Here is a 12,502-nt window from a genome sequence, read left to right on the forward strand (position 1 = left end):
ATAACTACACAACACACTAACTATAGCCTCCAAACACGCTAAACGTCACTAATGTCTCACATTTGAAAACTTGCTCTCTCCTTCTTTCTTTCGCTCACTCGCTTTCCGTTGCAGGTGTCACTCCTAAAAACTTCCCCTTTTCCCTAAACAACCAAATGTCACATGTTGCCATATCATTTTTTTTGATTGGCTGACATGGTGAACTCTAACACCAATAGGGAAGGGGTGTTTTTTTCTTTTTCTTGTTTCACTCGCAAAGGGAGAGTGTATGCTAGCGCTGTCTGTAGAAAACCCCGTTTTTACCGTTCTTCCCATTCTTCCCACTGTAAACACCACTTTTTTGTTCAGAAAAAAACATTGCGTGTATTTTTTATTATAACTCTGGTTTTATGTGGCCCATCGACACAATTCAAAAACTGGTATGTAGCTTGAAGTGCACACTTTCGAGCCAAGTTGAAATGGAGACTCTGACGTGCTGCATCTTGTAGCTGTGTCGTCTTAAATTGGTCATGTGATTTTGACGCGCCGGCATGTCCGGTGACCCCAGAGGGTTAAAAAGGAGAGGGACGTGAGAATTAGGAGGGTCTTGCGTCAATACATCAATACTCCGACACTAGTCTTCTGTTAGGTAGCTCCTAAAGAACACTTCTGAAGAATGCAGACAAAAACATCATATAACCAGAACCCAACTCCTAACAGTTGGGTTTTCTCTAAATCTATTATTGTACGATCTACTGTACAACATAAAGTGCCTTGAGGCGACTATTGTTGTGATGTTGCGCTGTATAAATAAAATTGAATTGAATTAAATTGAACTTTTCACGTCCATCTTCCATTTTGCACTCCAATATGAACACCCATCCCCCAAGTCAAGGATCACCACATAACCTAATAGACCTACAGCTTAGCTCACACATTTGCTTTCGCACAACCCAGGATTCAAATCATGAGTACATAATGGGCTTGGATTTACAACATTATGAATGAAATGTGCTCTATTTGGAAGCAGCCAACCTCCCTCTCCTTTCGACGGGTTGTGTGTGAGACTTTAAATCATCAAACTGTAATTATAGATTTTAAATTGTTATTGAGCCTTTTACCCCTACTCCTAAAGTGTTTATACAGTTTCTTATATATATCGTTATAGAACTTCGAAAAAACATCTGTGCAAATTATAAGTCTGTATCATAATGTCTGGTGTTTTCGTGTTTGTTGGTTTGTTTTTATTTGTTTTTAATTTGTTGAGTTGGTTATTAGATGCTGCTCCAGCCAGCTAGAGAATCCCCGCCACCCCGCCCTCTCATCCCTGTGGCACAAGCAGCAGGTGCACCTCGCAAACGGAGGGCGCCCTTACTCCCAGCAAATGGGTGATAGAAAACCGATCTGTGCCTATGCCATCCACAAAATATGTCGGGGCTGTCATGATTAGGCTGTGTGCAGGCAGGAATTGTACCCAAATGCAAGCTCATGGGAACAAGGTCTAAACTCAAAATACTGCTTTATTGTTGATGGAAGTTAAAAGCGATACAAAATAATGTGAAACTAAACTGGGAGATTCTAAAGGAACTGACTCACGAGGAAACACATGGAAAGGCACACAGTCATGAGGGAGGACACGACACGGAATGGAGGGAGACGTGGACATAAATACACAGAAGTATAATGAGGGACATGGGAACACACAGGTAACACAGCTGACACAGATAATCATAACAAGACAGGGCAGGAGCAAACACAACATGACGCAAACTGACGGGAGACTGTCAAAATAAAACAGGAAGTACAAAGTGACGCAGACAGGAGGAGAGGAGAGAACGCAGTGAGAGCACAGACATAACGGGCTGGGGAAAATATGGAATAAAACACAAGGAGGAGAAAAGAGGCATGGGGACTCACAGATACAGGGACGTGGGATAAAGACATGAGGGGAAATCTAACAAACTAAACTGAACAACCTAGAAACCATGGAATACATAAAGATCAAAATACAAAAACACAAGAAAACTAAGGAGGCTGGGTCAAAATGACACATTACCATGACAGGGGCAGCATGAGTACAAGCAACTTTTTCCCGATGCATGTGATGCTGCCCACATCACAATGCTGACCTGGGCAACTGTCCATGTCGCATCAAAAAACGTTATTGGACAAGACCCTGTGCAACAGGTATACCCGTGAGTATGTGGTTTTTATCACCCGTGTTTTAAAAGTATCACAACAGCATTTATGTCTAAAGGGGTGAGTGTTATTTGTGGCATTTTGCTGCTTAAAACTAGTAGGCTCTTTCTCCCTCTTGGATCACTGTTTCGAAATTCCAATTTTTAAATAAAATGATTGTATCCCCTCGTGATGAGAAACCCTGGTAGATCCGTAAAAGTAGTTGAATTAAAACACCTAGTGGTTTGATTAAATTAAACACTTATGAACAGTCATGAAGCCTGAAATTTCCCATACAGAAGAAATTCTGCAACAAAGTGCATATATATATTACTACTCACATGCACCTGTAGACTTTTTGGTGATCATTATGGACAAACTGTGATTTGCACAGAAGTCCAATAACAGAACACTACATCAGGCCAGGCAGGCTGTTTCTCTCAGTCACGCCTCTCCAGGTTTCATTGTTTTTGGCCACGTGACTATTTTAAGTCTCCTTCTAGGATAATAGAGTCATCAGATGGTGCACCGTCAAGCACCCCACCCAGTCACTTCTAGAGTTTGGTATTCTGAACTGTCATTCAGCACATGAGCGCAAAAAACAGTAAAGACCCATTTCGAAGACACACGGTACAATCCTCGCATCCACGAGCAAAAAACCCAATGCACTGACAGCAAACCGAGGGCATACAAGAAACATTCATCCCTACCCACCTATCACGGCTGAGCAGCTGGTGTGTTTAATGAAATGGACCCAAACGCAGACACTGAAGGAGCTGTTTATTCTTCCTGGTAAACATGAAAGGCAACACACACACACACACAAAATACAAATAAAAACAACAACAGTGAGCTCTATCTCTGTATAACATTGCTTTATAGATTTTTATTATCACTTCATGCATGTAGTGTAAGTGGTTAATTCAGGACAATTGTATGAGCAACAACATCCAGTCTCTTAGCTAGAATCAACACATTTGATCAGATATATACAAGACGAGAAATTTAATTTATTACAGCAGCTCTGACACACAACCGCTCACACTCAACCTTCAGTGTAGAGATGATCTACTACATAAAGAAAGTTCACGGAGGAACATAATATTGCATCATAGCAATGAAATTTAACACAGAAATGGTTCACACTCCACAGTGTTTTTAAATGAATGTAGTAAGATTTTGATAGCAGCAAGTAAAAAGGAAGACAGGTTTCGAAAGTTTAGAAATTGTTTTCTATCAGCCTGTTAGTCAGCCTGCGTAATTCTCATATCTGCTGTTTTTTGAATCTGAAAACGTGTTTCTGAGTGAAAGAGACAGACGTATAAAGACTGAACTATCTGTTCAAAAGTCCGAGTGTTTCTCTAACAGGTGGACACTCTTTACACTCAACTCAGCACAGGGACATTGAGGAACCAGGAGACCAGACCCTAAACCCAGGATAAAGAGTTTCAGTGAATGTGGTTTTGAAGGTGTGGAGGTGGATCAGAGTGTCAGCGGAGACACTGTAGAAGGACAGAGTGCCAGCAGGACAGTCCACATACACTGCTACTCTGTTAGAGAAAGAGGAGGAGGAGGAGGATACGGATGTTTGTCGGTTATTGTGAAGAACAGAACGAGGACCATCATAAGGGCAGTACAGACTCCAGGACTCATCATTCCATCCAAACAAACAGTCATCACTGTTTCCTTTTCTTTGGATTCTTCTGTAACTCACTGATATATGAACCCATCCTCTCCACTCGACCTCCCAGTAACAGCGACCAGTCAGACCATTGCTACACAGCAGCTGAGGCCAAACATCAAATCTGTCTGGATGATCAGGATATGACTGAACGCTATACACATGTGTCACCTTCCTGTTGTTGTCAGACAGTTTGAGCTTTTTGTGTACAGTGTTTGTGTCGATTATGAGTTGACAGGAATCTGATGGAGAGAACAAACACAATCCAGCTGCAGTTATTGATCCATCTTCTGTTCATTGATTGACACTTTGATGATGACTCCTGACATGATGAAGATGAATGAAGTTGAATGTGTGCTGCTTTGTTTTCATGAATCACATGAAAACAAAGCAGCACATAAAAACACCCTCCGTGAATCGCAACCTTATCATGGTGGAGGGGTTTGTGTGTCCCAGGGATCCCAGGGGCTATGTTGTCTGGGGGCTTTTGCCCCCTGGTAGGGTCTCCCATTGCAAATTGGTCCTGGGTGAGGGACCAGACAAAGAGCGATTCAGAAGACCCCAATGAAAACAACACCGAGGGAACAGTTTACCCTGCCCGGGATAGGGTTACCGGGGCCCCGCCCTGGAGCCAGGCCCGGGGAGGGTGCCCGAGGGCGAGCGTCTGGTGGCCGGGCCTTAGTCCATGGGGCCCGGCCGGGCACAGCCCGAAGAGGCGACATGGGCCCATCCTCCCGCAGGCCCACCACCCGCAGGAGGCGCCATAGGGGTCGGGTGCATTGTGTGCCGGGTGGCGGCCAGGAGTGGAGGCCCTGGCGGACTGACCCCTGGCTGCCAAGACTGGCAATAGGGACATGGAATGTCACCTCTCTGGTGGGGAAGGAGCCTGAGTTAGTGCGTGAGGTTGAGAGGTACCGGTTAGATATAGTCGGGCTCACCTCTACGCACGGCTTGGGCTCTGGAACCAGTCTCCTGGAGAGGGGCTGGACTCTGTCTCAGTCTGGAGTTGCCCCTGGTGAGAGGCGGCGGGCTGGGGTGGGTATTCTAATATCCCCTCGGCTTGCTGCCGGTACGTTGGGGTTTTTCCCGGTGGACGAGAGGGTTTGTTCCCTGTGCCTTAGGGTCGGGGAACGGGTCCTGACTGTCATCTGCGCTTATGCGCCGAGTGGCAGTTCGGAGTACCCAGCCTTCTTAGAGTCCCTGGGGGGGGTGCTGGAAGGTGCTCCACCTGGAGACTCTGTTGTCCTGCTGGGAGACTTCAATGCTCACGTGGGTAACGACAGCGAGACCTGAAGGGGCGTGATTGGGAGGAACGGCCTCCCTGATCTGAACCCGAGCGGTGCTTTGTTATTGGACTTCTGTGCTAATCACAGTTTGGCCATAACGAACACCTTGTTCGAACATAAGAGTGTCCATAAGTGCACGTGGCACCAGGACGCTCTAGGCCGTAGGTCGATGATCGATTTTGTAATCGTATCACCAGACCTGCGACCATATGTTCTGGACACTCGGGTAAAGAGAGGAGCTGAGCTGTCAACTGATCACCACCTGGTGGTGAGTTGGATCAGGTGGCGGGGGAGGACGCTGGACAGACCTGGTGCACCTAAACGCGTAGTGAGGGTGTGCTGGGAACGACTAGCAGAGGCCCCAGTCCGCGAGATCTTCAACTCACACCTCCGGCAGAGCTTCAACAGCATTCCGAGGGAGGCAGGGGACATTGAGTCCGAATGGACCATGTTCAGCGCCTCCATTGCCGAAGCTGCTGCATTGAGCTGCGGCCGCAAGGTGGTTGGTGCCTGCCGTGGTGGTAATCCCCGAACCAAATGGTGGACACCAGAGGTGAAGGGAGCCACCAGGCTGAAGAAGGAGTCCTATCGGGCTTGGTTAGCCTGTGGGACTCCGGAGGCAGCCGACAGGTATCGACAGGCCAAGCGGAATGCGGCTCGGGCAGTGGCTGAAGCAAAAACTCGGGTGTGGGAGGAGTTCAGAGAGGCCATGGAAAAAGACTTTCGGACTGCCTCGAAGAGGTTCTAGCAAACCGTCAGGCGTCTCAGGAGGGGAAAGCGGTGCTCTACCTGCACTGTGTATAGTGCTGGCGGAGCGCTGCTGGCGGAGCGCTGCTGGCGGAGCGCTGCTGGCGGAGCGCTGCTGGCGGAGCGCTGCTGGCGGAGCGCTGCTGGCGGAGCGCTGCTGGCGGAGCGCTGCTGGCGGAGCGCTGCTGGCGGAGCGCTGCTGACGTCGACTGAGAAAATTGTCAGGCGGTGGAAGGAATACTTCGAGGACCTCCTTAATCCCACTGACGCGTCTTCCGAGGAGGAAGCAGAGTCTGGGGATGAGGGGAATGACCCGCCAATTTCTGGGGGCGAGGTCACTGAGGCAGTTAAACAACTCCTTGGTGGCAGAGCCCCTGGTGTTGATGAGGTCCGCCCCGAGTTCCTGAAGGCTCTGGACGTTGTAGGGCTGTCCTGGCTGACACGCCTCTGCAATGTTGCGTGGAGATCAGGGGCAGTACCCGTGGATTGGCAGACCGGGGTGGTGGTCCCCATCTTTAAGAAGGGGGACCGGAGGGTGTGTTCCAACTACAGGGGGATCACACTCCTCAGCCTCCCCGGGAAAGTCTATGCCAGGGTGCTGGAAAGGAGAGTTCGTCCGCTAGTCGAACCTTTGATGCAGGAGGAACAATGCGGTTTTCGTCCTGGTCGCGGAACACTGGACCAGCTCTTCATCCTCTCGAGGATACTTGAGGGTGCATGGGAGTTTGCCCAACCAGTCTACATGTGTTTTGTGGACTTGGAGAAGGCATTCGACCGTGTCCCTCGGGGTGTCCTGTGGGAGGTGTTGCGGGAGTATGGGGTGTCTGGCCCATTGCTACGGGCCATTCGATCCCTATACAACCGTTGCAAGAGCTTGGTTCGCATTGCCGGCAATAAGTCGGACTCGTTCCCGGTGGGTGATGGGCTCCGCCAGGGCTGCCCTTTGTCACCGGTTCTGTTCATAATTTTCATGGACAGGATTTCTAGGCGCAGCCAAGTGGCGGAGGGCTTTCGCTTTGGTGGCCTCAGGATCTCATCTCTGATCTTTGCGGATGATGTGGTTCTGTTGGCTTCATCGGGTGAGGGCCTCCAACTCGCACTGGAGCGGTTCGCAGCCGAGTGTGAAGCAGCGGGAATGAGGATCAGCACCTCCAAATATGAGGCCATGGTTCTCAGCCGGAAAAGGGTGGAGTGCCCACTCCGGGTCGGGGATGAGGTCCTGCCCCAAGTGGAGGAGTTCAAGTATCTCGGGGTCTTGTTCGCGAGTGATGGGAGAAGGGAGCCGGAGATCGACAGACGGATTGGGGCTGCGGCTGCAGTAATGCAGACGCTGCACCGGTCCGTCGTGGTGAAGAGGGAGCTGAGTGTAAAAGCGAAGCTCTCAATTTACCGGTCGATCTACGTCCCTACCCTCACCTATGGCCACGAGCTGTGGGTAGTGACCGAAAGGACGAGATCGCGGATACAAGCGGCGGAAATGAGCTTCCTCCGAAGGGTGGCTGGCATCTCCCTTAGAGATAGGGTGAGAAGTTCGGCTATCCGGGAGGGGCTCAGAGTAGAGCCGCTGCTGCTCCACATCGAAAGGAGCCAGCTGAGGTGGTTTGGGCATCTGACAAGGATGCCCCCTGGGCGCCTCCTGGGTGAGGTGTTCCAGGCATGTCCCACCGGGAGGAGGCCCCGGGGCAGACCCAGGACACGCTGGAGAGATTATATCTCTCGGCTGGCCTGGGAACGCCTTGGTGTTCCCCCGGATGAGCTGGAGGAGGTGGCTGGGGAGAGGGAGGTCTGGGCCTCTTTGCTTAGGCTGCTGCCCCCGCGACCCGGCCCCGGATAAAGCGGATGAAGATGAAGATGGATGGATGGACATTAAAAACACACTTACACTTTCTCAGACCTGGTCTCAACCATTGGACTCCAGCAGGCTCCACCCTGAAAGGAGGAGGGGGGTCAGACCAGCACAGTCTCTTTCAGCATGCACATATGGACATTACATGGCTCTCATACACATACTGTTAGACATTGATAAAGGAACAGTCCAATATTTTCACAAATACGCTTCAATCCTTACGTAGATCAAACTGCTGATGTTTTGGACTGATCCTGGATCTGTCAGTTCTTTTAAGCAGGTTGAGTTATTATAGCAATAAACCTATTAAGTCAAAGCATGACTCCAGAGTATTAATGATCAGTGTGTTACATTTTAGAAAATCATTTTAATTTTAGAGAATATTAAATCACAGTCACCTTGATCCTTAGTATACCCCAATTTCCTTCTTCCAGAGAGGTGCCACTTCATTTTCGAGACAATCTACATATACATACTACATCTAGTGCTTAAGGGTTTTTTTAAATTTTTGTTTTTTCTTTTTTTTAATGCAGACATTGAGACTAACAAGGTTGAATGTAAAAGTACTGACACTGACTCTGACTTTCTGGATCCAGAAGTATTTCTTTACTTACTGTCAGATGTTTAACTGATAAGGAGTGTTCACAGTAAACATTGGGTATTATCTAAGTGAAAGTTGTCATGGTCCCTGTGCCTCACCAGCTGATCCTGTATTAGACAACATGAATTTTGTTGTTTTTGCTCTCTCCCTCTCTTTCTCTCTCTCACCTGCTGGGGCGGTGCTCATTATGGGCTCCCACCCCTGGCCCACGCACCTGCCATCTCCACACCTGCTGCCTATCTGTGTAATCGTGAGGCCTACTTAAGATGGCAGCACTGTGTTACTCATCGCTGGATCATTGAGCTATCAGCGTCAGTCGCTCAGTCGTTAGTGAGTCAAATTCTGTGAAGTTTTTTCAGTCTGTTCGTCACTAACTCTAGTGTCTGTGTACAGATCTTCCCCGGACCTTTCCCTGCCTGCCTGTCATCCTGTGGATGAGTGTGTGGATTTGTGTTACCCAGTTGTGGAAAAAAGAGAGAGATTCTTTGGAGTGTGTCTGCTTCCCGTCCTTCCCCTCACATACCCCGGAGCCCTGGACCCCCCTTCCCTTCCTCCAGCGCACTGTATATAGTATCACCTGGTGTTTTTTGTGTCAATAAACTGACTGTCTATTCTGCAAGGATTTCTCATCTGCTCCTGAGTCCGTTAACTAAACGTGACAAAAGTAGTAGTAGGGGTTTCCTCTTCATTTTCTCAATGAGTGAACTTAGAGAGAGCATATTTCTCCTGTATTGGCTTCCCTTCATTGGTTTCCTGTTAAATCCAGAATTGAATTCAAAATCCTGCTCCTCACATACAAGATCTTTAATAATCAGGCCCCATCTTATCTTAATGACCTTGTAGTACCATATCACCATTTTAGAGCACTTCGCTCTCGCACTGCAGGCTTACTTGTTGTTTCTAGAGTATTTAATGGTAGAATGGGAGGGAGAGCATTCAGTTTTCAGGCCCCTCTTCTATGGAACCAATGTCCAGTTTTTATTCAGGAGACAGACACTAAGTCTACTTATAAGTTTAGGCTTTAAATTTTCTATTTTGCTTAAGCATATTGTTAGGGCTGGATCAAGTGACCCTGAATCCCCCCTTAGTTGTGCTGCAATAGATGTAGGCTGCTGGCGGATACCCATGATGCATTGAGTGTTTCATCTTCAGTCACCTTTCTCACTCATTATGTGTTAATAGGCCTCTCTACATTGAATCATAGTTGTTATTTATCTCTGGCTCTCTTCCACAGCATGTCTTTTATCCTTTTTTCCTTCTATCAACCCAACCGGTCGCGGCAGATGGCTGCCAAATATCAAGAACAGTTGGATGAAGGCGCTTTATATTGTTAGGTGAAGAACCTACAACAATACAAAGAAAACAAATCAAGCACCAAAAATCATTTAACCTCCTATGAGCAAGTTCTGTGGCGACAGTGGGAAGGAAAATCTTTATTTTTACAGGAATAAACCTCGAGTAGATTAAGACTCAGGGAAGCTGCCGTGACTGGTTGGTATGTGGGGCAAAACATAAGTTAAAGACACGCTGTGAAGAAGACCAGGGATTAACATTAACTAATGACTAATGCAGTGTGGAGTATAAAGACATACTGAGTGAAAGGGTAACTGATGAAAAAAAACACTGAATGCATCATGCGAAGGCCCAGTAGCCTAGATCTATTGCAGCCTAACTATGAGACAATTCAAGGTCATCTGGTCCACCCTAACTATGCAAATGATCAAAAATGAAAGTTTGAAGCCTAATCTTAAAAGTAGAGATAGTGTCTGTATCCCGAATCCAGCACATTTGGACCATTTTTTTGTCCAACGAGAACTACTTGTAATGGTTAAACACTTAAAAGAAAAGTGGGGAAAAAAGACCACAGTATAAAACAGCTTTCAGTGACAAAATATATCACAGTAAGTCAGAAATAGCAGGAAAAGGAGGAGCAAGGATTGCAACATGACTTTCATAAAGTGTGTGTTCTGACCTGAGAGTTTCCAGTTTACAGTGTTCACTCTTCAGTCCATCAGACAGAAGCTTCACTCCTGAATCCTCTAGGTTGTTGTGACTCAGGTCCAGCTCTTTGAGACAAGTATATGGGGAGCTGAGAACTGCCAACAGAGCTTCACAACTTCTCTCCGAGAGTTTACAGTGACTCAATCTGAAAAGATAATACTTGTTAAAATTAATTTCCATTAAATGTATTCATATAGTGTCAAATCACAAAAACAGTTTGATTAAATCACTTTATAAAAGGTCGTTAACCTTTTAGTTAGTGGACGACCTACTCTACCAGCCACCCAGATTAAATAACAAGAATGCATTATCATAGATAGCTAGACTGCTTTTTCTGTGATTCAGCGCTGGATAAGCAGACACTTTATGTTAGATTTCCATTTAAATATGTATAACAAGCACTACCTACCTAAATGTGGATCAGTGATTCCTGAGATTAGGGACAAAACAGGTTTTAATTTTTTGATTTTTCAAAAACATATTTATATATAATTGTTACACAAAGTTTTGGCTGTCTCACCAGGTTTTGGTACAATCCCCCAGGTGTAACATTTTTTGATAATTTATGTTTTTGCTGGAGAAGTGTAAGGTTTTTGTCAACACCGTCAGACACAAAGAAATGCAATATATATTTTAATAAATAATAAATAATAATAAATAAATATATATTTTAAATTAAGTTGTTTCAGCTATTTTGACTATTAGCAGCTTCTCTATTCCATTGTTTATGCACATATGTTTTCAAAGTAATTATACCACATTTAAAAGTAAGATTGTTTTGGCTTTTTATTATTAGAGTTACAGTCATACATATTTTCAGAAGCTTGTATTAAATCTCTATAAGAAACAATCATATTAAGCAGAATGCAAATTACACATTTATTGAGAAAATTGCGTATTTTTATTGGAAGATCATGAGGGAGGAAAATATATGGTTCTCCAAAAGAGAAAAATAAACCAAAGCTCCATATTATACACTTTTGTGGCATTTCTCAACACCATTAGAAAAAGGGTCAACACCGTCAGACAAAAATCCTGATGGTGTTGACATCTGATGGTGTTGACAAAATACCCTACTTTCTCTCATAACACGTGTTTTTCTGACAGAAGCCATCTTGTTTTTCATCAGTTGCTTATGGCTTCTACAATCTACCTAAATTAAGCTCTAAATCTTGGATTACATCGACTTTAGTGTTGACGCACTATGGTTGTGACACAGAGTTTTATCAGAAAGGTGTGCAATAAATTAAATAAAAATAAAAATAAATTATCACAGCAGTGACCTCATGGCATGTGTATCAAACAGGAAGTGGTAAAGGGGTCCTCAGAGTGTAAGCTACCCACAATAATTCCTGATTTTTTTGTACTTTAAAAAAAATCTGATGGTGTTGACAAAAACTCTGGACACCATTTTAATCACTTAAAAAATATGTAAAAATACATTTTCAATTGCATATTTTGATGTTATATAAGGTATTGACTCAAATACTTAGTGACAAGAGCCATGATGTTTAATTTTACATTACTTTAAATTTTTATTTCCTATATTTTAATATTGTCACACCTGCTTCTGGACAATGGATTTTTAAGGTACTGGTAATGTATTGTACCATTTAAAATGAATATATATCTATAAAAAATGCAAAATCATACTTTTGTTGTATAAAAATTGGTTTGTCTTTTAGGCAGTTGGGTTAACACTTGTATGCATATTTTTAAACACAAAATTGGGTTTTATCTGCCGGACATGTTTTGTCCCTTATCTCAAGAATCACTGGCATACATATAAAATGTACATTAGATGATTAAACTCCAAAAGTTTTTTTTTCTTTTTTTAAATTTTCTATATGTATTTTTCACTATTGTATTTGATATTTGACATCTGAACTTTGTAAAAACCTTCAGGATATAGAAAGAAAATTAAGTGGAATGTTTGATGATTGTAAAATCTAGAGATCCTAAAATCCTGGTTCAGTCTACAAGAAACCCCCCCCCCCCAAAAAAAAAATTAAATAAATAAATAAAAAAAATAAATAAATAAATAATTTTGAGAAACAATATCAAACAGATTTCACCGAGGCTCAGAAAAGAAAGAGCAGTAAAATAATACAAATAAATATAGAAATAAGTTATTTGCACTTGTTTTGGACAATTCTAAAAAGAAATGGCTATGTTATGGAAGC

At 44.6% G+C, this 12,502-nt stretch overlaps 1 protein-coding gene across 1 annotated transcript in view; it reads right to left on the minus strand.

The window, feature by feature from the left end:
• Positions 1-3,547: 3,547 nt before the first annotated feature.
• LOC148094755 (protein NLRC3-like) overlaps positions 3,548-12,502 on the minus strand; it is an 82,461-nt gene continuing 73,506 nt past the window's right edge. The window contains exons 6-8 of the mRNA XM_087837418.1: positions 10,291-10,464; positions 7,754-7,800; positions 3,548-4,080 (exon numbers count right to left, since the gene is read on the minus strand). Of these exons, the coding sequence (XP_087693544.1) occupies positions 3,548-4,080; positions 7,754-7,800; positions 10,291-10,464 (754 nt within the window). The remainder of the gene's footprint in view (positions 4,081-7,753; positions 7,801-10,290; positions 10,465-12,502) is intronic.

The sequence above is a fragment of the Neolamprologus brichardi genome, unplaced genomic scaffold, assembly GCF_056152115.1.
Source record: "Neolamprologus brichardi isolate AB-2024 unplaced genomic scaffold, ASM5615211v1 NODE_ptg000031l+_length_7269946_cov_1, whole genome shotgun sequence".
NCBI classification, from domain to species: domain Eukaryota; kingdom Metazoa; phylum Chordata; class Actinopteri; order Cichliformes; family Cichlidae; genus Neolamprologus; species Neolamprologus brichardi.